At 39.0% G+C, this 25,881-nt stretch overlaps 1 protein-coding gene across 2 annotated transcripts; it reads left to right on the top strand.

The window, feature by feature from the left end:
- The first annotated feature begins 1,723 nt into the window (after nucleotides 1-1,723).
- On the top strand, nucleotides 1,724-25,881 carry SMPDL3A (sphingomyelin phosphodiesterase acid like 3A). 2 transcript variants are annotated; one of them, XM_060030018.1, is made up of 8 exons: nucleotides 1,724-1,899; nucleotides 6,766-6,979; nucleotides 7,886-8,030; nucleotides 12,555-12,651; nucleotides 13,423-13,592; nucleotides 14,051-14,231; nucleotides 16,009-16,133; nucleotides 18,645-25,881. In XM_060030018.1, the coding sequence occupies exons 1-8, from the start codon at nucleotides 1,788-1,790 to the stop codon at nucleotides 18,960-18,962; spliced, it is 1,362 nt and encodes a 453-aa protein (XP_059886001.1). In that variant the 5' UTR covers nucleotides 1,724-1,787; the 3' UTR covers nucleotides 18,963-25,881. The 2 variants fall into 2 exon arrangements, with proteins under 2 accessions (XP_059886001.1, XP_059886003.1); XM_060030020.1 differs by lacking the exon at nucleotides 6,766-6,979 and having other exon boundaries at nucleotides 1,808-1,899.

The raw sequence follows: 25,881 nt of genomic DNA, 5'->3' as shown, positions 1-25,881 counted from the left end.
AAAGGAAAAACTACTAAGCCCAAAGGCAATTTGACCAACTGGCCCTGGAAGAACATCTCTGAAATTCCAAGATCTCAGATACTGACTATGCTAAAGGTTGTCTTGTGAAATCTAGTCACGAACCACTTTGTCACTGGTGCAGTCTCGCACCCAGATACACACGCTCACAACAAATTACACCTACACCTGGAACATGGGGACCTACAAATACGTGCCCAGGTGTGAGGTATACACCCAGAGATGGTAAGGCACTCTAGCTTTGTGCTCCTCAGAGAGAGGGTATAAAGGAAAACAAAAGAAAGCAGAGGGAGTCAAAGGGAGGATAGTGTTTCTACCCATTAACTCAATATGTTGCCTTTTTAAAACTGCAAGCACTTCTTAGGTTTCAAAATGTGTATGCCATATTTTATGCTTACTTAAGAAGAATTATTTCACAACCAATTTACTTCCAGTAAAGCTGACTGAAAATTGGCAAAAGAAGAGTGAGAATTGCTATTTTTACAATTTTTAAAAATCCTTTTTCTGTCTTTCAAAATGCTTGTCCTAGAAACATGCAAGTTATATTGCTGTCCTTAGAGTTGTTCTCTCACATCCATTTTCCTTTTTTTTTTTTTAAATCTTGCTCCATTTTCCTCCACACTCTTGAGGTTGTTGACTGAGAAACTCCAAGGACAATTTCTTCCACAATAGGAAAGGACTTCGGTCCTCCAAAGGCTTTTGATTCATCCTAAAGCTGAAGCAGAACTTGAACAGCCCTGGCAGCATATGAAGCATAAAATAGAGGCACCCTAACTCCCATTTCAAAGCCCGTTTCATGAGACACTTTCCCATTAAATTACACAGCATACAAAATAAGGTTTTCTCTGTTGGGAAACAAATACACTTTACAACATCTTTTATGAGGTTAGTAATTCTGGAGGGTTTTTTCTTCTTCAGAGGAATTCCACGCCCTACAAATTTAAACTACATGTTCCCTTATCTTAAAGAAGTCAGCATCCTCATAAATGGTAATAGAAGGACCACAGAACCCAATGAAGTTTGGGGATCTTGGCTCCTTTGTCAGACTGAGTATCTTCAAAAATTCCTTGAAGAGTAAAATCAACCAGTTCTATGATTTTTGTATATCTCTGGAATGCATAGAATATGGTTCTGAGACATTGTTCTCAGTTTCAAAAACAAAGAAAAAAAGCCAAACGAATAAAAAACTGAAACCTAGTGTTTTCTGAGCAGTGGTTCTCAAACATCACCATCACTTTAGCGTCACGTAGAGGACTTGTACACACAAACGACTAGGCTTCACCCTCAGAGTTTGTGGCTCAGTAGGTCCCTGCCCGGCCTGGGAATTTTCCCTTCTAACTAGACTTCCCAGGTAGTGCTGACACGGCTGGTCGAGGGCCCACACTCAGATCCACTGTATCCCAAATCTCTGCTGACCTAGTTCAAGTTGAGACACTTCGAGGTTCTCTGCATCACTTCTGCAGAGGAGTCCCATGCGCTCAGGGTCAGGTGGCACTTAGGGAAGATGATCTGCGAGGGGTTGCTCCAAGCACATTCCTTCCCAGGCCAGTTACTGACGTTGAGACACAAACAGCAACGGGAAAAGCCAGATTATAGCTAGACAGCTGTTGAAAGTCAACCGAACCTACTCATTAAGGACTCTGCCCTCTCACGTGACCACTGGGCGTCAACCCCAGCAGAGGTCTTCCTCCTCCCCAGCCCCGGACCCTACGGTCGTGTGGAGCCCCGGGACTGTAATAGGTCTCCCAGGCCCGTGGCCGCGACCCGCGATGGCGCGGCTGGGCGCGCTCGTCTGCTGCCTGCTGGCTGCTTGGCACTGCCGCCCCGGCCTCGGACTGCCTCTGGCTCCCGCTGGCGGCCCGAGTCCCAGTCCGGCGGTGGGTGAGTCGTCTGTACCCTTATCCTGCTGGGAGCTGCCCGGGAGCGGCGGCCAGAGCGCCTGCGCAAAGCCGAGAAAAGTGCGTGTGGGCAGCAGTGGCCCCAGCCAAGGCTCTGGGCTGCGACTCCCCCTTCGGGGCGCGGGGAGGGCGAGGGCGACGGAAGGACACGAGCGCCAGCTCGGCTCGGCGGGGAGGCCGGGACTGGCTGCGGACAGTGGGGGCCGCTGCTCCTCCCGTGCAGTTGTTTTCGCTTTGCGTCTCCAGGTGTGTTTTGTGCCCGGAGGAAAGGAAGGAAAAACTGGGTGTCTCAAGGAAAAAAGAAGCTGGGGGCTGGGTGTCCCGCATTTCCAGAGGCCCCGAATCTGCCCAGAGCAGAGGGGGAGCTGCGGGGTTTCAGCTTCTCAGCAGCATAAATTTCAGTGGGACTGAGTTTCTTCTGTTCTGCGCGTCAAATTTGGTGGTCTTTTCTTCCCACCCCTCCAACCCCAGCGCGGTTGCGGCCCTGGCGCTCCGCGCTGGTTAGTCTACGTTAGAACGCACGGGGCCTTCACTTTACCTGGACGCCCCTGGGCTCCCCGCCGGCAGGGCCGATGTTAATTCATTCCCAACGCTTAGCCCAGCGCCTGTACAGAAGTGGTTCTCAAAGTGGGGTCCGGCACCAGTAGCACCAGCATCGCTTAAACGCGTTAAAAATGCAAGTTTTTAGCCCCATCCCAGACCTGCCAAACCCGAAACTCTCGGAGAATTGAGCCCCAACGATCTGTTTAACAAATCGTCCAGGTGATTGTGATAGATGCTAGAGTCTGAGAACCACTGGTCCAGAATGGATAAACGTTGGATGAGAGATTTTGTGATGCCACCTGAGCCTTCAGTGCTAAAGGTCAAGGTGCCCACCCTCACCTCCCTGACTCAACTGAAAACATAATTGCTTTGTTATCTAGAGGGGGCGAAATGGGATGGGTGGAGTTGTGTTCTGTGGTTTGGTCATAGCTGTCTCTGAAACAGCTTAGTACTTGGCTCTGAAACCTCCTCTCTTCTCCATCACTTGACTCTCACATGATTTCGGAAATGCTCTGGGCAAAAAATGCCTCCTGTTTGTTCAGGAGCCAAGTCCTCATGACTCAGCTGTCAGGCAGTTGAAAGCAAGAACTGTCAATCTTATTTCCCAACTGTCAGTGGTAACAAGAAATTGTCCTCAAATACTTATGCATGCTGCTGGCTTCTGCCTTCATTAAAGCTGTTTTTCTTTAATTATGTGGCTGTCTAGGATTTTGAGATAAAATGTCCTAGGATGCAGGAGGCCCACCCATGGCAAATGCACCGTTTGGTTTTAAGGATCCGATTGCTGAAGGCCTCAATGACAGCTTTCTGGGGTCTAGTGAGTCTCCACTTCACACCGCCCTGTTTCTGTAGGGAAGCTACACCTGGGGAAGAGAGAGGGAGAGGGGGAACCAAGGTTCAAAGACCTGCTGAAGTGTCCATTCAGCAGGTTCACATTGGATATATTAATTCATATGCTTTCTGCTTGATGTGACCTTCTCTCTCCCCCTGTTCCCACCCCAAATGCTAGGACTTCTTTACACCGTGGTGTGTGTGTGTGTGTGTGTGTGTGTGTGTGTGTGTGTGCGCGCGCGCGCCAATTCCCGGTCTCAACTTTCTGTACTGTCAAGTCCCAGTGGTCAGAGGACAATAGCCCAGGGAGACTTCACCTGGTTGTGTTTGCCACAATTTTTTAGATTTAGTAAGTCAGGACCTGATGGAGTATTTGGTAGGAACTGACATTATAAAGAAATAAACAAAAACACCTATTTTAAACAACAACCATATGTCCAAACATCTGAATTATGATATACTAGCTTCTTTGGGATACATTATCCCAAAGATAAAATAAGATTGTTTTGAGCATTTATCCAGATATGTTTACAAAACACACACACACATGCACATATACATATGTGGGAATCTTTTTAAAGATTATCTGCAGAACAAGAAAACAATTGTTGTGTAGTGAAAAGAACACTGGACTGCGAACCAGAGAATCAATTGAAGTGTGGGCTCTGCCACAGGCCAGGTCTCTGGCCTTGGACACACACACACACACACACACACACACACACACACACACACACAGTATTTTGTATAAATTTCATTAGAGGTGGGACGTGAGGCCTCCAGAGGTTCATTATTCATAAATCCCAGGTTAAGAACCTGTCAGGGCTCCATTCTTGGCTTCTATTTAAAGACACCCTTCAGTGCACCTACATAATTATTTCCTCACTTATCTGTCTAGCAATCCAATGTAGTGGAAAGGGCGCTAGACTGCAAGTCTGGAGAGACAGGTTCCATTTCAGCTTTCATTACTGAGTCACCATGTGATATTGAGGAAATTCTGAATCTGCCTGTGCCTAATTAAAGAATGTTTGTTGAGGACCTACTATAGGTCAGATGTATTCTGGATGCTGGGGATATATAAATCCAGGTAATAGGTTACATCAGAGGAATGTGTCCTTAATGTGTTTCCAGTTTTGTTTTACAAAGTTTAATATATTAATAATTTCATGTCCCTTACTTGTCACAGTATCCCCTATAGGTGTAGCTGTTATCTATTTTACACCAGGCAAGTGAGACGGAAGGACTTCTGTTTTCTGGAAGGACATTTGAATGTGAGCACGCACAGAGAGGTACTGTGTGCAGTGGTTAAGAGCCGTGTGGACTCTGGAGTCAGATTTCCTGAATTGCTGTCTTGGTTCTGCTGCATATGACATACGTGACTTGCACTTAATTTCTGAGTGCTGCAGTTCCTTACCTGTAAAATGGAAATAATGGTCAGTCAATACACGTAAAGCATAAGAAACAGTATTAAACTTACAGTAAGTACTCAGTACATTTCAGCTACTACTTGGAAATGAGGAAATTCAATCTCAGATGCAAGCTTGACATTACAAATGAATAACAATACAACTAATGGTGAGCTTACCAGATGCCAGCCTCTTTCTGCTACTAAGTCACTTAACCCTCATTCAGTAGACAATAATATTATTCCCATTTTACAGGTGAAACAGGCCGAGATCATACAACTAGATTAGGAAGAAGAGCTTGGATTTGAAGTAAGGCGGTCTGATTCCAGAGCCCCCATCCTTAACCATAACACTGTGCTGTTCTGTGTGTAGTTGACTACATACATTAACATTCTATGAATAATAATGTACATATTTACGTAAAATAGAGATGCAGTATATATTTATACCCCAAGGAAGGGCAGCCACCAGGATGATTCTGAGCTATCTGCCAAACCACTTTATGTGCTGGGTAAAGTATGTCCAAGCTGGAAAAAGAGTTGCAGTACTTTCTGCATTATGGAAGGAAATAACTCTTGGCAAATGTTTTCAAATGGGGGCTGAATACCAAGTAATTGACCGTAAAGACTATTTAATGACTACTTTGTTCTGGATCTTCTGTCTACCACTTCTTAGCTGTGAACTTAAATGTGTTATAAAATTACAACAACTTTGCAAAGAAATAACATCCTAAATATAGTACACCTTTTCCACCTTAAGTAAACTGCTTTCAGTTTTCTACTTTATTATCCAGCTTTGGGTTTTATCCAAGGTGCATACTTAGCTTTTATCATAGTTAGCTTTTATCATTTGTATAGATAAAAGTTTGCATTCTACTTATTTGCTCCATGCTTCTGGTGTAGTACTGCTGCTATGTCACTTCTGATGTTTCCTATTGTAAATTGGTCCTAATCAGAGTGAGCTCCAAATTCAAAGTGTGAAAAAGTCTCAATATTAAAACAGTTTATTGGTCGCATATGAGAAGGCAGCAAAATCACTGAAGATATATGTGAATTAAGTATAAGCAAACTTGAGGGCCCTTCAAAATGAGGGGTCAGATTTTGTCTCTGCCATTTATTAAGCTGTATATACTAGAGCAAATTCTCTAACTGATCCAGCATTAATTTCTCAACTCTAAAATGAGAACAGTGATTCCTACTTCAGAGAGTAGTTTTGAGAATGAAATGACACAGTATATTTAAATTGCTTATTACAATGTCTGGCACATAGTAAATACTTAATAAAGAGAGATACTACTATGATTAACCTGCGTTTCCTTCAATGAAAGAATCTTTCTCAAGATGATTTCCAATCAGGGGTGCTATCAAGTGAGTCTTGGGCTTCTCCCTGAAAACCCAGTGGAAGCATCTTCTTTAACAAATGCTTCCCTTAATATTATAAACATCTTATACAAGTGTATGATAGAAGATGTTCCTCTGTTAAATAGCTTTTAAGAACCTCTGGCAGTTGGCTATTTTGGGCTGAAAGCTAAACTGAAGACTCTTTTTTTCATTAATATTGAGAGGCAAGATTTTACAAGAAATTAGGAGTGAGATTTATTAGTTACAAGTTCTGCAATCTATTCACTGTGTGACCCTAATAAAACACATATTTTTGTCCATTTTTCTACAAGAAAATAAATAAATTCTAAAACCTTAAATTCTACAAGGAAGGAGACATGCTATTAAGATACAATATGGGATTATTATTGACTTGCCAGAAGGATGTCTCCATATATATCACTATGCAAACTTATGTTTGTCCTGTAGTCTTTATTAAGTAGTCATGCTTTGAGGGACTTCATCAGTTCTGATGTGTGTAAATAGTAAATTCTAGTAAAGTCTTCCTATTGTCTTTAGAATCCTTATTTCTGACAGGGAGTGTATTTAACTTCAGGGCATATGAATATTTAAATGACTAAGGCTTTCCTCTATCACAGGGTGGAGCAACTGTCTCGTCATACTGTAAATATTGGTATGGGAATTCCAAAAGAGAAGTAGGTTTAACCGCATTTATTTTCTCATCACCAGGACAGTTTTGGCACGTGACTGACTTACACTTAGACCCTACTTACCACATCACAGATGACCACACAAAAGTGTGCGCTTCCTCGAAAGGTGCAAGCGCCTCCAACCCTGGCCCTTTTGGAGATGTTCTATGTGATTCTCCTTATCACCTCATTCTGTCAGCATTTGATTTTATTAAAAATTCAGGACAGGAAGCATCTTTTATGATATGGACAGGGTGAGTGATTATATAAATACCCTTAGTTACTCAGTATGTATCTACAGTGTCCTAAACTTCATTAGAATGCCGAATTTCATAAGAATATATATTACGTTTTAAGAATTCTTGGGGTTTAAAAAAATACTAGATCAAATTAATCAACATTATTAGGGATAAGAAAAACTTTAAAAGACCCAGTTTTGTTTCTCTGTTTGTTTGTTTAGAATACAGGCTCTAGAAATATGTCCATGTTAACTAAGAGATGAATCCATAAACAGCGTATTTGTGTCAGTGTCTTGAGGTGTTTATTAATGTGATAATAGGTCTTGATTAAATAATCCAAAAACAAAAGGCAACAATGGGAGTTAACCTGTGATAGCGATTTTGCAAACATCATCTTCTGGTGGTGTAATTAACAAATTCCATCCATCATGACAGAGTGAAGAGGCCTAATATTTCCTGGACCTGAAGTAATGACCTTGGCACTGTTTTAATTTATACATTGTAACTCATTTAATCTTCACAATGGATATTATTATTCCCATTTTACAGATAAGGAAATGAAGGCACTGAGTATCTAAGTAACTTGCCCAAGTGCACACAGCTAATAAATGGCAAACCTGGCACTTTTGGCCCTGGAATCTGTGCTTTTAATTGCTAAAAATTTTTGCCTCTTATAAATCTTCAGTCAGGCAGTGAAATAGACTGAGATTTCCAGTTTATCTTTTGTATTTCACAAATTTTCTTTTGTATAGGCTTCCCTGTGGGACAAAGGTAAATGAAGAGTAGTTTTATCATTTATCTTTATCATCTGTTGATTTATAGTGGAATTTGACAATGACAATACAGCAAGGCATTACACGGGAGTCTAGTGACTTTTTATAGCAACTGATTTTGTTCTCTATGATTCTGTCTCCTTTTCAGGGATAGCCCACCTCATGTTCCAGTGCGTGAACTCTCAACAGACACGGTCATAAATGTGATTGCTAATATGACCACCACAGTCCAGAGTCTCTTTCCAAATCTCCAGGTTTTCCCTGCACTGGGTAATCATGACTATTGGCCACAGGTAAACTTGACCACAACTTCTAGAAATGCTTAAAGGATTTTTTCCATCAATAGTGTCAAAATTATGCTGATAACTAGCCGATGATAGGGCGTGGGAGGGGCGCTCCTGGAGGTGGAGTTTGCTCTGAATGCTAACCGTCGAGGAAGGCAAGACAAGTGCTTTGGGGACTTGAAAGGGACTCCTAATAGTCCATAAAAAGTTATATCCAGGGCTTCCCTGGTGGCGCAGTGGTTGAGAGTCCGCCTGCCGATGCAGGGGACGCGGGTTCGTGCCCCGGTCCGGGAGGATCCCGTGTGCCGCGGAGCAGCTGGGTCCGTGAGCCATGGCCGCTGAGCCTGCGCGTCCGGAGCCTGTGCTCCGCAACGGGAGAGGCCACAACAGTGAGAGGCCAGCGTACCGCAAAAAAAAAAAAAAAAAAAAAAGTTATATCCATAGCGAGATTTTGGAATCAAATTACCTAGTTTGTGAGTTATTAATTCTTGATTTCCTTTGTATTCTTCCTCAGTTTCTCCTTTCTTTTGAATAATTTTGTTCATTTGAATTTCCATGTTCAGGTTAGCAAAAACGGTTAATGTTGACAAATGTTTACATTTTTCAGAATTTCTGTTAGGCCTACTAAACTACCCATACTCTGACCTAAGCTGGATTGTGATTAAAAACAAAAGCATAGCAAATCATCATAAGAACCCAAAAGGGAGGTCCATGTTCAAGATGTGATTCAAGGTAGAGAGCATGTTCAGAATATTTTTTATGCCTGATACGGCCCAGGCTTCAACCTATTAGGGTGGCTGTTTCTTAAACAGCCTGTGCATAACAATCGGATAGCAGCGCTGGTTACAGCGATCTGCTATAGCAGTGTAGAATCTTAGATTTGTTCAGATTCAAGAGATCTTAGAGATTGTTGTTTAGTTCAGGGCTTGGCAAACTAGGGCCTGTGGTCCGAATGCAGTGTGACACTTGTTTTTGTAAATAAGGTTTTGCTGGAACACAGCCATGGCTATGCTTTCTGTTTTGCCTGTGGCTGCTTGTGTACTGTAACAGCAGAGTAGAATAGTTGCCACATTGACTATGTGGCCCAGAAGCCTAAAGTAATATTTATTTTTTGACCCTTCATAGAAAAAGTTTGCTGACCCCTTGTCTAGATGAGCTCTTCATTTTACAAAAGAGAAAACTGAGGCCCAGAAATGTTAAGTTGCTTGTTCCGGTGCTCGCAATCACTTAGTGGGAGAGCCCACATCCTGGATCTTTTGTGTTCAGTTAAACAAACATCCTTTCACACATCCTTTACTCTTGCCAGACTAACATATCAATATTTCCTAAACATTATATTTACTTTCATGCCTTTCTTTGTCTACATTTTTCTTTTGGTTTAGCATATCTTTTCCATCTCATGTCCAAAGGCTGCTTAATGAAGGTTTTGATTATAATAGTTAATGAATGTGAATAATGTGACTTTGAAAAGTTGCACTCTATGATGACCTTAAGTTTCAAGTGACTTCTTGAGCCCGGCCTCCTGTCTTGAGATGAACAATATGTGAGTCTTTGCGAGTTGGCCTTTCAACCAGTGGTCAGCTTTTGTTACTGTTGAGATGTTAGACCACACAGGGCAGAGGCTTGGGAATGGGCAATCTCCAGGAATCAGAGGTTACACACATTGTTTTTATATGCTTTATGTGACAGGCAGACTGTTGTAATAGAAAACGTGTGGGGTTTAGAGTCACATTCACTGGAAGTTAAAAACCTGTTCTGTCCTGCTTCTAATAGCTTGAGCAACTTGGATAATGCACATAATTATCCCTGATCATTTGTAAACAAGAGCAGTAATACCTACTTTGCAAAGTTTTGGGGAGAATTAGCGACACTATGTGGAAAGGGCATAGTTTCCTACCTGGCACATAATAAGCCCTCAGTAAGTGAAGTGGTGGTTTTGCAGCATGAAGCAGTGACATGGGACACATGTTTCCTAACTCCCCTGAGGACTGGTTTTATTTTACTTTTATCTCTGCCTTCTTTCTGCAAAGCCAAATCTTATAATAATTCAAGATATAGATGCTATCCAACTTCTAAAATATATCCGATTATATGTACAGCTAGGATAAACTGGCAGCCTTTATACCTTAAACAGTTAATTTTTTTCTCTTCCTAGCTTATGACCTTATACCTGAAAACCTTCTATTATTCTACTGCCGTCCTTCCATCCCAGTTTCAGGAAGGTCAGATGTAACACGAAAGCCCTACAACAAATTCTCCTGGAGACTTCTCATATCTGAGATCAAATTCCAGTGAATGTTAGTAACAAATAAATCGGATGTGTTATTTCTCCACTAAAACCCCATAAACATGTATTTAAACATAGCTACATCAACATACAAATACAGACGCAAATTCCCACCCACTACATCAGAAGTAGATATTTGTGTGGACAGCCCAGGGATTTCTTCCCATTGACAGGCAAGGAAGCAGTCTGGACCAGGGTCCTCAGGTACTCCTACAATGGCAAGGCTGGTGCTACCAAACTGGTGAGTGGGTCACTTCCCATTGTGCAATAGATAACTGGATGTAAGAGTGATGGTAGAAAGACCTGGGATTTAGACCCAGCTCTGGGACTGACCAGCTCTCCCCGGATAAATCACTTAACTTCTCTGGTGCTCATGTTTTTCATACTTAAAATAGACAGAAAAATCTAGAGCAATGTTTATATAATTTTGATTCTACATGACCATACCAGTATCTTGGCATCCATCCCAATGTAAACAAATGGCTAAGATATTAGGTTTTTGATGATGATGATGATAATTACCAATTTTTAATCAGAATTTAGATTGGCCTAAGCCATTGTGTAATTTTCAGACAGATGACTCTGATCGCTGACACGAATTGAAAATATCCTTTGGATAATCAGTTTCAGTTAAAGGAAGTCATTTGCTTATTACTTGCCCTGAATATATTCGTATTTTCATTATGTATTAGGCACATGTATTAGGAACTAATGTGACTTGGGTGTCATCTTTAAAAAAAAAATAAACTAAGAATTTTAATTACTGATGACAGGGAAACTCCTTTAAGAAATAGGTCTGTGTCACCAATATAGAGAAGGAAATAAAGAGAGTGAAGAAAATGGCTTCAGTTTTTTACCATAATTTTTTGAAATGAAAAATAGGAATAATTACCCAATTTCACAAATGATTTCTGTGTTTTTATTCAGTATGTATTTTCTTGAAGTTTTTTTTCTTCCCCTGCGCTTATGTCACCATAAAGATACTTTATTATAATATGATAAAATAGGATGATAAAAATACGGTGTAATGTATTATACATATATTATTTTAAAAAATCAGAACGATATGATTTAGGCTGACATAAAGAGACTTCAAATCAAAAACATGTTTTTCTCTTTCTAACTTACTTTACTCTGTATGACAGACTCTAGGTCCATCCACCTCACTACAAATAACTCAATTTCGTTTCTTTTTATGGCTGAGTATTATTCTGTTGTATATATGTGCCACATATTCTTTACCCATTCATCTGTCGATGGACACTTAGGTTGGTTCCATGTCCTGGCTATTGTAAATAGAGCTGCAATGAACACTGTGGTACATGACTCTTTTTGAATTATGGTTTTCTCAGGGTATATGCCCAGTAGTGGGATTGCTGAGTCACATGGTAGTTCTATTCTTAGTTTTTTAAGGAACCTCCATACTGTTTTCCATAGTGGTTGTATCAGTTTACGTTCCCACCAACAGTGCAGGAGGGTTCCCTTTTTACCTCACCCTTATAGCACGGGGAACTCTACTCAGTGCTCTGTGGTGACCTGAATGAGAAGGAAATCTAAATAAGAGAGGATATATGTATACGTACAACTGATTCACTTTGCTGTACAACAGAAACTAACACAACACTGTAAAGCAACTCTATACTCCAATAAAACAAACAAAAAATCAAAAACGTGTGGTTATAAGTCTTCATTCAAGAAGTGAAAAAGCTTTATACTAGTATTAACATTCCAGAGGACTTTGTTTAATTCTGAAATCCATCTCCTAGGCATGCTACACCAGGTCCCACATACTCAGGCTAAAACCTGCCTTCAGTGTCTCACGTCCATTCTATACCCCAGTCACGCTGAAACAAGGGCTTGTTTCTGTATATGGCACTGTGTTGGTGTCTGAGCCATTATTTTTGCTTTGATTCCCTTTCTTGTCAACTTGATGAAATCATTATTCAAGTTCTGGTTCAAATGCTCTTTTCACTCTCCCTGCTGACTCTCTGGGCTAGACTTGATTGTTCTTGCTTTTCCACTCCCAGAACCCTTGTGGTGGTACCTAGCACATTGTCTTACAGATGATTGGTTGCATTTTGTCCTCCATCTCCCCAGTTAAGTTGTAAATCCTTGAAAATCAAGTCTATCTAGTATTCCTGCATCTCCAGATGCCTAACATAGAAGTAACTGCTCAAGTGATATTTACATTAATTCATCCACATATCTTCAGAGTTTCACTGGTGGATTATATTGTTTGTGGCCAGGATCAACTGCCTGTATTCACCAGCAAGCTGTACAATGCAGTAGCAAGCCTCTGGAAGCCATGGCTGGATGAAGAAGCTATTAGTACTCTAAGGAAAGGTAAGTGAAAGATTTACTCATCCCTATTTTATCTCTATTTTTTATCTCAGTTCATGTTGTTTAGACTTAGATCTTTAATGTTTGCTTGGGTGTGCCAATTCTGCAGAGTCCCTGTGCCCAGTTTCTCTGGAGGCCTTATCATGTTTGAAAGCCGGGGAGTGGCATGGATGGCGAGTGGGCCCAGGGTGAAGAAAGCAGGGTCAGGGTCCCAGTGGCTGAAAGTGCCACGGGAGCAGGGTGTTCTGTCACCACTGGTTCACAGGTGTGAGTGGGGTTATACCGTTAAGCCTCATCTCACCTGAGATTGTAGCAGCTCTGGTTTATCTGACATTTCTTCCTCAGTATTCTCTGGCAAGATCCATGTGTGTTCCCATTCTTTGGATTTTAGATTTCACAATATCTCTTATCTTAATTCCCCAAACATACAAAAGTAGAAGTTGATGTATTAATCTTTCTTTTATAAAATTCAGTACCTCATTGCCTAGTGCCAAAACATTTAGTTATCTTTTCAAGTGAATGTTGGATACAACTGTTGTTACCTCAATTTGTGGAAGTGGCAGCATTGGACTTGACACATAGTAGGTTTTCAATAAATGTTTGTTAAATCTGATTCTTATCCAATGACAGCCTATGTATGTGCAAACTAAAGAATAAGAAATAAGTATAACTTGCCTAAATGGATTGAAAACCTTAATTAAGATTTTGCTTTCACAGTGTATATGTATCTGTGTGTGTATTATTCCAGAATGTGTTTCAAATTTGTTTTTATAGGTGGCTTTTATTCACAGAAAGTTTCAACTAATCTGAACTTTAGGATCATCAGTCTCAACACAAACTTATACTATGGCCCAAATATTGTGACCCTAAATAAGACTGACCCAGCAAATCAGTTTGAATGGCTAGAAAATACACTGAACATCTCTCAGCAAAATAAGGAGAAGGTAGATGCCATAGACCAACATCATCATGGGATGAACAGAGGGTTAAACTTGTATACTTATTAGACTTGTGTGGGGTCAGGTATTAATAAAAGTATTAAAATTTAAAGATATTCTTACATGAAACACTTTGTGATTTGCCTCTGCTGTTGTTGCTTGTTTTATTTTGCTTTTATTGCTCTGGGGATTGATTGACATCTGTTGATATTTTTTTTAAAAATTTGAGCAATGTCACAGTTACCTTATATCATAAACCATGTAGTTCCAATAGACAAGTGCAAATATAGGGCCATTAATAGTTTCATAATTTCATCTTTTTTTTGGTAAATAAATAGGAGAAATGGTATATTTGCTTTCTAAAATTTAATTCATATACTTTCAATCTTGGGTATCTAAATCATTTTGTTGTGAAAAATGTGTGAAAAGATTCTCATCAGTCCTCTTTGTGTTTCTTTCTCCAGGTGTACATCATAGCTCATGTTCCAGTGGGGTACCTGCCTTATTCAAGGAGCATCACAGCAATGAGAGAATACTATAATGAGAAATTGATAGATATTTTTAGAAAATACAGTAACATCATTGCAGGACAATTTTATGGACACACTCACAGAGATAGTATTATGGTTCTTTCAGATAAAAAAGGTAATATAACATTCTATTTGCATCTCCTCAGTCCAAGATGCTAGAACAAAATAGTAAAAATCCATTAATTTTTACTGATCCAGTAAATTAAAAGTTTTATTAAATCTACCTGCCAGCACCTGCTTTTTCTCAGTTACCTTCTGTGAGTGATGGCAACTGTCCAAATCATATTTAGTCCTGCCACTGGGTTTCTTCCTTTTAGCTCCACAAGGCCGTCATCATTTGACTGCTGTTGACACAAAAGCCTCTGAAACCCTCAGTTCACTCAAATGTTCTTTTAGGTCCTCAAGTTTAGAGAATCACTCTTTTTTATTTACCTGCTAGACTCAAGTTTCCTTTGATATGATTAGATTTACTTCTCAGAATTTAAAGAGCAAAGCACAATTTACTGTTGGTTTAAAATAAATTAATCTCCTACTTTTAAGTGCTTATCGACATTGTCATCTACTCAGCATTAAAAGAAAAAAAATAGAAGAAGCTCTAGCATTAAATAAGACAACGATTATCTATTTTTAAAGATAACTTCTGTATAAGGGCAAGAAAACTGAGAGTTAACAAAATAAGAGTTCTGATTTTTTAGTAGTCAGCCAGGAGGAAAATCAATATGTATTTTTTTTTTCAGTAATTGGGGAACATTTTTGTTTTTTTGCGTTACGTGGGCCTCTCACTGTTGTGGCCTCTCCCGTTGCGGAGCACAGGCTCCGGACGCGCAGGCTCAGCGGCCATGGCTCACGGGCCCAGCCGCTCCGCGGCATGTGGGATCTTCCTGGACCAGGGCACGAACCCGTGTGCCCTACATCAGCAGGCGGACTCTCAACCACTGCGCCACCAGGGAAGCCTTGGGGAACATTTTTGAAATGCTTTATTTACCTTCTTCATCTAGAATGAGTGGGCTTGGTAAAAATGACCATTTTCAGCATTTGGTAGCTTTTTTACTCAGAAATTTAGTTCTATAATACAGGGGTCCCCAACCCCTGGGCTGCGGACCGCTGTCTGCAGCCTGTTAGGAACGGGGCCGCCCAGAGCGAAGCGTCATCTGCTGTTCCCCATCACTCCTCATCGCTCCCATTACCGCCTGAAGCATCACCCACCCTCCCCACCCATGGGAAAATTGCCTTCCACAAAACTGGTCCCTGGTGCCAAAATGGTTGGGGGCTGCTGTTATAGCAGATATATGTAAAACATGGTGACACTTAAATCAAATTCTTATTATATAATTATTGGAATATTGTTATAGGTAGAGTACAAAAAAAAACTAGCTTTGTCTATTTTGTGTGTGTGTACTTGTAATAAGTTGGATAGTTTTATTATGAAAAATTTCAAATATATATATAGGTAGAGAGAATTATAAGACAAACCCCCATGTACCATCACTTATATTCAATATCTGTCAAGACTTTGCCACATTTATTTTACCTATGATTCTTTATTCTTTTTTCTCTGAAGTATTTGAACATAAATCTCATACATCAACTGTATTTCAGCCCTACATGCTTCTGTATTCATTGCTAAGTATATGGATAACTTACATAATAATAATACCATTAACTTACCTAACAAAATCAACAATAATTCTTTTAATCTCTTCATAGTAAGACTTCCCCTATTTTCTCAAAAGTGTCTCTTTAGTGTTGTTTCAGATCAGGGTCCATCAAGCGTCACACGTCATTTGGCCGTTACTTCTGTTAACCTCTTAATCTGGAATTTGTTCATATTTTTAATATAGTGAAACTCAATTATTAAAAAATGTATGCTTATGTACATATATTTTGTCTAGGAAATCCGATAAATTCTTTGTTTGTGGCTCCTGCTGTTACTCCAGTGAAGAGTGTTTTAGAAAAGCAGACCAACAATCCTGGTGTCAGACTATTTCAATATGATCCTCGTGATTATAAATTACTGGTAAGTTGGTACAATTTTAGAATTGACCCATATTTATGCATATCTTTTTAGTTTTCATTAGTTTAGTTGAATGTTTTCAGCACAGCTATTGTGAGTCGTACTTTATGTTGAAATCTCAGGATGTTTTTCTTCTTTTTTATATTTGGAATGTCAGTGCTTTCTAAGTGTGAGTTTATGAGGTTAGCCTTTGGGAAGCTGTTTCTGTCTTCTAAGGTCTTCACATTTACTTAGATAAGGGTTTCATTGGGTAGCGCCTTGTTTGTGGACTTACATACATTTGAAACTTTTCACTACTCCATATTTGTTATTAATTACTCTTCTCCTGAACACAGCTATGAAGAAGAATGTAGGCTCTGAAACCATACTGTCTCATGAGTGGTCTTACCCTACTTCTCTGTGTCCTAGTCTATTCCCCTTAAAACTGGGATTAAAATATTACTGACTTCACTGAGTTGCTGTGAGGACTACATGAACAACTATTCTTTTTTTTTTTTTAAATTAATTATTTATTTATTTATGGCTGTGTTGGGTCTTCGTTTCTGTGCGAGGGCTTTCTCCAGTTGTGGCAAGTGGGGGCCACTCTTCATCGCAGTGTGCAGGCCTCTCACTATTGCGGCCTCTCTTGTTGTGGAGCACAGGCTCCAGACGCGCAGGCTCAGTAGCTGTGGCTCACGGGCCTAGTTGCTCCACGGCATGTGGGATCTTCCCAGACTAGGGCTCGAACCTGTGTCCCCTGCATTGGCAGGCAGGTTCTCAACCATTGCGCCACCAGGGAAGCCCAAACAACTGTTCTTAAAGCACGTGGAAAAATGCTTGGCTCACAGTAAGCACTCAGTAAATGTTGGCAAAATTTTTTTTGTAAGGAAAATAAATTGAGTTGGAACTTTTGAGACAAAAGCTCTCTGGAGCTGGTACATGACTCTATATCAATTCAGCCTCAAAAGGCCAGGCATTTAGCTTATGGGTACTGCCCCTTTCAACAAATATAATTTGAAAAGAATTTCTCAGTTGACGTCTCTATTGATGTGACTGTATTCTTCTCCTAGGTAAATTTAGTAGGAGATAGATTTGTTAATCCCTAGAGCATGTTTTTACAAGAAAAGATAGGGCAGAAAAAATCTAGTTTAATCCATAAACATTAAATTAAATGAGGAGATAAAACAATTGAGAAAATAGTCCAAAGGAATTTTTTAAAATTAATTAATTAATTAATTAATTTTTGGCTGCATTGGGTCTTTGTTGCTGCACGTGGGCTTTCTCTAGTGGCGGCAAGTGGGGGCTTCTCATTGCGGTGGCTTCTCTTGTTGTGGAGCACGGTCTCTAGGTGCATGGGTTTTAGTAGTTGTGGCACGTGGGCTCAGTAGTTGTGGCTCGCAGGCTCATTAGTTGTGGCGCACAGGCTTAGTTGTTCTATGGCATGTGGGATCTTCCTGGACGTGGATCTCCCCTGGTCCCTGGACCAGGGCTTGAACCTGTGTCCTCTGCATTGGCAGGCGGATTCTTAACCACTGCTCCACCAGGGAAGTCCCCAAAGGAATTCTTTTACAACTATTAGTTGCCTATTTTTGGATCTGAATCTCAGATACACACACACGTGTGTGTGCATGTGTGTGTGTGTATACTGACATAGAAAGATGTACCTGATATAATACTATATCATTTTTAAAAGTGCAAAACAGTTTGTATAGTTTAATTTCATTTTTTGAAAAAGCCAAAAAGTTAGGAAATAGGTATATATATTCTAAATACTTATATTTCTTTGTACATAAAGTCTAGAACAGCACACTGGAGTGCTGGTAAATGTTTAACAGCTGGTTCACCGGGCAGGGGGAAAAGTGCTTTGATTTGTAGTGTTTGCCAATTTCCATGGAATAAATACTCCCATCATGGCCAATTTCAAGCTGCCAAAGTGATACCAACTAACTTGCAAGATGCCTGAAAATTTGACAGTCAGCATTTGTGGGCTGGTACAAGCCACCTCCTGCATGTGACTGATTTATATACAACTGTTAGCAGTGGTTACTTCTGATGTGTGTGAATTGAACGCTTTTTATTTTGTAAGTCCCTCTGTATAGTTGGATTATTTTGTATGATGTTCTTTCTTTTTTTTTTTTTTTTTTTTTTGCGGTACGTGGGCCTCTCACTGTTGTGGCCTCTCCCGTTGTGGAGCACAGGCTCCAGACACGCAGGCTCAGCGGCTGTGGCTCATGGGCCCAGCCTCTCTGCGGCATGTGGGATCTTCCCGGACCAGGGCACGAACCCGGGTCCCCTGCATCGGTAGGCGGACTCTCAACCACTGCGCCACCAGGGAAGCCCTCATTATTTTTTAAATGAAAAAATATATAGATTTTTCTATCAGGACTCTTTTTCTTTAAAAGCAATGCACACTTCTTAAAATGACTATACTTTAAATTAAGAATGTCACATAAATCCTAATAAGAACTCTTCTTGATATGTAGTACTTCATATGCCAAAAAACGAACCAGGCTTTGTTACTCTTTTTAACTATAGGATGTGCTACAGTATTATTTGAACCTGACAGATGCTAATCTAAAGGGGAAATCTAATTGGAAGCTGGAGTATACCCTGACCCAGGCCTATGACATTGAAGATTTGCAGCCAAAAAATTTGTATGAATTAGCTAAACAATTTGCAATCTTAGACAGTAAACAGTTTATAAAATACTACAATTACTTCTTTGTGAGTTATGACAGTAGGGTAATTTGTGATGAGAAGTGTAAGGCCTTTCAGATTTGTGCAATTATGAATCTTGATGTTATTTCTTATACAGATTGCCTCAAACAGTATTATATAAAGCACAATCCATAGTATTTCACAGCCTGTACTCATAGAAAATGTATCACTGCTCTGTTTCTGAGATCAGTTTGTGGAATTGTTATGCAAAAATTTGTGAGTTCCTGAGTGGGCAGGAAGAATTCCTGTCTTTGCTTTTTTATGATGCCCAAAATGTAGATATTTTTAACATCCTAAATTTTTATTATATCGAATGTATCTAAACTGCCCATTACTAGAATGATGTTTGGATGTAAATACCCTATCTTCCAGTTTATATAATTGCATTTAATTTATACTCTTGTTGAAATTGTCATTTATACGATAAGACAAATTACTTTTCCCTAAGTATGATGAATTATTTTTAATATGATAATTTTCAGTCTTTTAATTCATTCTTCTGGAAACTTCATGTGTAAACTGAGGTTCAGACAGTTTTAAGTATCATGAGGTTGACACTGTTTATGCACTATCTATACTCTTGGGAAAACACCAAGGTCACATTAGGGCCATCTCTGAGTCTATGAAACATCACAGGACATGACCTCACTAGCTGTCTTCATTCTGTGAGTGAAGGGGAGTCCTCTTTAGAACTAAGTTTTAAGGAAGAGAATGTCACGGGAGAATGGCTAAATATTTTATCAAACTTTAAAAATGCAGAAATAGTATTTATATGTTGCTTACAGATACATGTAATAGATTCCCTCAGAAGAGGTGTGTTGGTAAACATCAAATACAGGAATGTTGGAGGTTAATGAATGGGAAAGTTGATTGGGGAGAGATATATAAGGGGATTTAAATGTGTTGGTAAAGTTTTCTTTCCTAGTTCAATCAATTTCCTAGTGGCTATGTTAATGTTAGCTCTATTTTTCTTTATATATTTTTAAATATATTAAGTACTATAGAGATCCAGCCTTTAAAGTTGATGATACTGGCTCTTCTACGGAGAATGATTCATAATGAAAGCATGGAGACGCTTGGAGGGTTTGAAGTAGTCTAGTAGAGAAGGGACTGTGGGGGGTGCTGAGGTGCTGGCAGTGGAGAGAAGTAGCCCTTTTGTGATATATTTGGTAAGTAGAAGCAGCAGGATTTATCGATGGCAAGGATGTAAGAGCTAAAGTGCAGAGAGAAATAAAGGATGGCTGCTAGATTTTTGGCTGGAGAAACTGGTAGATGGTTGTGTTATGAGGGAGTTGGGATTACTAGAAGAGGAGAGGGCTGGCGGGGAGTGTGAGGGGCACAGAGCAACAGATTAAGAGTACTATAGTGTATTACAGCTGATACAGGCTACCCAAGAATTCCTCTAGTTCTTTAAACATTTTTCTATTCTAATCATCTCTAAATTGAGAACTTAAGGATTTCTTTTAAAAAATAAATTAGTACCCTAAGAAAGCAGCCAGACAACTCAGACTCTACTACTGTGATTGTTTCTACAATATTTAAAATTTATTAAGAATAAACATGACTTACTTATAGGAATGTATCATCTGCCTGCCTCCCCACTGGTACTGCCTAAATCATTCTAGACAAACGTCAAGGACACTTAAGGAAAGGAAAAATAATATTAATTCAGTTATTGATGAGCTATCTATTCTTTTGGTAGAGAATGGATTTTCTCAAGCTACAGCATCCCCTACTTGGGTTGCTTCTCCTTGGAGCAATTATGTGTGTTAAGCATAATTAGGCAACCTTTCCATGAACACAGAAAGAAATAATAAGGTAAGGATCATATTTATTTTATAATTAGTTTTTCAAAACATACCTGAAGTTCCTGTTTTACAAAATTCTCCTCATTAAAATTTAGTGTGATTCATCATCCTTAACTTTTAGTAAAACAAATTTCTTTCTACAATCTGTTATTTAATTTTAAACAAATCAGTATAAAACTCCTCTCTTTTATTGTAAAACTTCAGGTCTTTTGCATTCTATGCTATACATAGTACATTCCCCAAACTGGTGGTTTTAGGAAGATGGCTTTGAGTGTCCCCTGACCATTGCCTTGTAGGCTCGGAGGACTGTTCTTTATGCAGGACTAGGGACCCAGTGGTCCTTTTGGTTTCTGTAGCCTTTGTTCCTACCTCAGTGAAGACTCTTTCCTCCCATCACCACCCCATATTCTAATTAACATAGATTGTCAGTTTCTAAACACACATGTAATTATACATTTCAAAAGATTTTCAATATGTATGTTTGATAACTTACTTGAATTCAAAATATGTAACTTAAAACTCAACAGTAAGAAAACAACCCAATTTTTTAAAATGTCAAAAGATCCAAATACTTCACCAGTGAAGAAATACGAATGGCAAACAAGCATGTAAAAAGATACTCTACAACATTAGTCATTTAAAAAAATGTAAACTAAAAAGTAAAAAAAATTTTAAAGTAAATAAATTACTACTACACACCGATTGAATTGTTTTTTGAAAAATTGACAGTGTCGAGAACTGGTGAAGACAGAACTGAAACTCTTATATATTGTTCTTTTCTCCCCTTTTTAAAGTGGTACACTTTGTTGGATTAATTTCTATTCTTTTATTAGCTTCAGATGTAGCATATATTTCAATTTCCTAACTTATTATAAGGTTGGGATTTATTTTTCATTTTTAATGACATTTATTGTTTTCTTTCTAATTTTACAAGTGATACATGTTCATTGCATTCAACTAGAAATACATAAAAGGATAAAGTAAAAAGTAACAATCACCCATAATCCCCACCTCTCATAGGTAATGACCATGAGCAGTTTGATGCATTTACTCTGTGTCTATATATGCATATATTTTTAATAATTAAAGAATAATTGACCTACAACACTATGTTAGTTTCAGGTGCATGACATAGTGACTGGATATTTCTTTATATTACAAAATCATCACGATGAAAAGTCTAGTTACCATGTGTCACCATACACAGATATTACAGTATAATTGACTATATTCCTCATGTTGTACATTTCATCTCCGGACTCATTTATTTTATAATTGGAAGTTTGTACGTCTTAATCTCCCTCTTTTATTTCACCCATACCCCCATCCACCTCCCCTCTGGCAACCACCTGTTTGTTCTCAGTATCTATAACTCTGTTTCTGTTGAATTATGTTAGTTCATTTGTTTTCTTTTTTAGACTGCACATATAAGTGAAATCATACAGTATTTGTCTTTCTCTGTCTGACTTATTTCACTTAGCATAATGCCCTCTAGGTCCATCCATGCAATTACCCATTTCTTCACCTTTGCTCGCATTGTTCCTTTTCCCAATCTAAAGTCCCCCATTTCTTGCTCTCTCTAATATTGTTTTTCTTAAGACCTCACATAAAAACTACCTTTGTTGTCAAAACTTATCTGACCTCTTCAGGCACACTTAATCTTCTCTCCTTGGGGCCACCATCGTTACCTTATTTAAAACCATCAATGCCATTTTTCTCTGTTCCCTCTCTTCTTTAGTTCTGAGAGGACAGGGCTCTGCTTTACCCAACTTTGTATCCCCATCACCTAACACAATGCTTGACAAATAGGTAAGTAAGCTTTATAATGAGCAGTATCAAATTAATGAAATTATATCTATGTTGGGAGATATTTTTCTCCATTTTTGCTGATGGCCAAATTCCTTAATGACTCGATAAAACCATCTATTATTATCATTAAGCAGCAGAGATTAAGGTTGAAGATAGAAATGTTTGGCTTAGGCAATCCATTGATGGGAACATTTACACTAATGGGTAACAAGTTTAGTCAGCCATCCTACGTGCCTGAGAGCATACTGATTCCAGTTGAGACAGAGAGGAGGGATTCTGGCATTGGCATTGGCGGGTTGGGGAAAGAGAACTGAGAAGCGAAGTGGGGATTTTGAGACATAAGAAAAGAAGGGTAGCCTGTCCTCTCACATGCTGGTAAGGAAAAGGGCTTAGCTAGTAGAAGGTCATCGGGAGGCCATATGATAAGTTGATGAGGTCAGGGATTCTAGTTTGTGTAGTTCAAGGTACTTACCTCTCTGTAATTCAGTTTGTCTCGTCAATTAAAATGAGAGTTACAGCATCACCTGATTTATAACATTATTGTGGGAACTAAGTGAAAATGTAAAGTGCATAGCTCAGTTTCTGGACATTGTAAGCATTATGTAAAAGTTATAAATATTAATATGATTTTTGACATTGTTAGATGCCCACAGAGAACAGAGTAGATTTGACAGGGACTTGGAAGTACAGAAGATGGAAGATGAAGTCAAGGAAAACAGAACCTCATACTTTTCAGTGTTGTTCTGGGGAACGTTCAGTTTATATACACATAAAGCCACAAGCACTGTGTTTTGTATGGCACAGTTCTCTCCACAAATATAGGGTTCCTGTGGTGTTCCAGGTGCTGTTCTATGTGCTAGGTAAACAGCAGTGAACAAAACAGACGAAGATTCCTTCCTTTATGGAGCTCATTCTAGCGTGCGCATTACTGTGATGAGTGTGTGTGTGTGTGCGCGCGCGCACGCGTGTGGGCGCAGCTTATGGGGAACACTGATTGCCTTTGAACCACATTGCACGTAACCAAAACTGATTTAACAATTAAAATATTTTAAATATTTTTAACAGGATCACCTTCATTACAATGGACTTCATTCCCAGAAACTATTGAGTAGGGGTTGTGACTGTCATGTCGCAAAACAAGAGGGTCAGAAATACTGACAACTGTATTACAAAGATGTCCACTTGAGTCTTTGCTATTTGGGAAGAATGATAAAAAGTTGCTAAAATGATTGCTTTGTCTAAAACCATATAATCGCAAAAACATGGAAATGGCTGTCACAACATAGAAGATAAACCTATGTTCTGATCAGTCTGTCAGGCAGGTTTTGTTATTTTGCAGATTGATACTGAGGTTCCTGCCGGATACTACTTACAAAATCCCTTTTTATGTGTGTGTCTTGAAAGCATTTATTCTCAGATCACCCAGACAGCAATGGGATTGTGCTTGGAACAAGGACTGGAGTTACAGGGAATGTTGTGATATAGTCTTCACTAGTCTTCTTTCCTGTTAAGCCTGCAAATGACTGCCAAGTGATATCAAAGCACCACAGCAGCAGCCTGAGGCAGTTTTTATTCACCTGAAAATTCATTAACCACCAGTCCCCTTAAAATCTAGCTGGAATCTTTAGCTGAAATATCCGTAGTTTCTTTTAACCCTTCATTTTTTTGCCAAGAGTTGGTAGCATTGATTTTAGATATATAAAGATATTTAAATCCTTTGAAAATAAAAGAAGTCACTTAAAAATTTTAAATACCGTCTACTCATCATTATATTTTAATGGATATGTTTGCTACAGAAGAAAGAACCAAAATCTTTCATTTGGAATCTTTATGCTTTAGACGCAAAACAAGATCTTTTCAATAAGAGTACATTTAAGATGTTATTTATCTTCTACATTTGAGCATGACAGACCACAGAATATCAAATTGGGGGCTCCCTTGTTTAGAAGCCATACTGGGTTTATTTAAGTTACTCATATGTTCAGTAATTATTTTTATGGAAAAGGGAGGAGTAGATTCATACATTTATTCATCAAACATTTTCTTAATGCCTGTTACGTGCAGGGCCTGTAATTGAAACCTGAAACAAAAAAGAAGACATATACATAAGTGGACAATTAAAAATTATTATACTCACCACAGAAAGAAATTGTAATTATGTGACATGATGGAGGCATTACCTAATGCTAAGGCATTAACTCTATTGCAGTATATAAGTATATGAAATCAATGTGTTGTACACAAACTTACACAGTGTTATATGTCAATTATATCTCAGTAAAGTTGGGGGGAAAAAGCGCTATCAGGATACGAGGATCTAAGTCAAGAAATTATATCCACCCTTCAAATTCATACCACAAACTCTTAGAATGGACATAATTAAACGTTAGTCTTTAGAGACATTTCTCTGAACCACAGATAATTTTGTGCCAATCAGTGCTGCAGTGTTTAAGTAGATTTGAGCCAAGAGTGGGACAGAAGCATTCTAACAAAGTTTTTAAGAGGATTTACATTAACTTGATAATAAAACTTTCTCCCCCTCCAAAAAAATTACTGTAGTAGATTAAATCTTACTGATTTGCTCTCTTATTTTGCCTGAACCTTTATAGTTATGAGTTCTTGGGTTTTTGCATTTGATTGAGGATTTTAACGAATTTTCTAAACGTATTTTGGTTCTTGAGATGACTTATTTTAAAGATACAGTTCTCGGCTTCCCTGGTGGCGCAGTGGTTGAGAGTCCGCCTGCCGATGCAGGGGACACGGGTTCGTGCCCCGGTCCGGGAAGATCCCACATGCCGCGGAGCGGCTAGGCCCGTGAGCCATGGCCACTGAGCCTGCGTGTCTGGAGCCTGTGCTCCGCAATGGGAGAGGCCACAACACTGAGAGGCCCGTGTACCGCAAAAAAAAAAAAAAAAAAAAAAATACAGTCCCTCTCTGGGTCTAAAGGCTCAATGTTTTCTTTCCTTTTGATACATTAGTTTTGTATAATATCTATGGTGGACTTTTTCTGTCATGCAGTTTCAAACGAGGTGCACCTAGTTCTGGATTTTCCCAAGAGAATGAAGAGAGTTTTCTCATTTGTAAAATAGAGATAATAATAGTATTTCACAAAGACGATTGTTATGAATCAAATTTTGTAAAGCATATAAAACAACCTTTGACACATAGTTAGTGCGACAAAAATGTAGTTAAATGAGATAAAATATACATTACGCTTGATCCCATTCATTGTCTCCTTGAGTGTTGTGAATTAACTTATTCTCAGCTTCTTTTTTGGCAGATAATGGTAGCCATTCCCAAATTCTGGCCTGTCAGATAATAATGAAAACAAGTTTCATCCAGATTATACCACATATATAGATATTAACTAAATATTTAATAGTAAAATAACATATAAAATCAAACAACAGACATTTTATTTACAATGCTCATTTTAT

Source organism: Delphinus delphis, chromosome 14, assembly GCF_949987515.2.
Source record: "Delphinus delphis chromosome 14, mDelDel1.2, whole genome shotgun sequence".
NCBI classification, from domain to species: domain Eukaryota; kingdom Metazoa; phylum Chordata; class Mammalia; order Artiodactyla; family Delphinidae; genus Delphinus; species Delphinus delphis.
Note: the sequence above shows the minus strand (reverse complement) of the source record. Positions and strands in the feature narration are given on the sequence as shown.

Coding starts and splice junctions, on each gene's coding strand:
- SMPDL3A (XM_060030018.1), top strand. CDS start 1,788: ATGGCGCGGCTGGGCGCGCTCGTCTGCTGCCTGCTGGCTGCTTGGCAC. Junction 6,980..7,885: donor TCTTTTATGATATGGACAGG/GTGAGTGATTAT, acceptor TCTCCTTTTCAG/GGATAGCCCACCTCATGTTC. Junction 8,031..12,554: donor ATCATGACTATTGGCCACAG/GTAAACTTGACC, acceptor GTTTGTGGCCAG/GATCAACTGCCTGTATTCAC.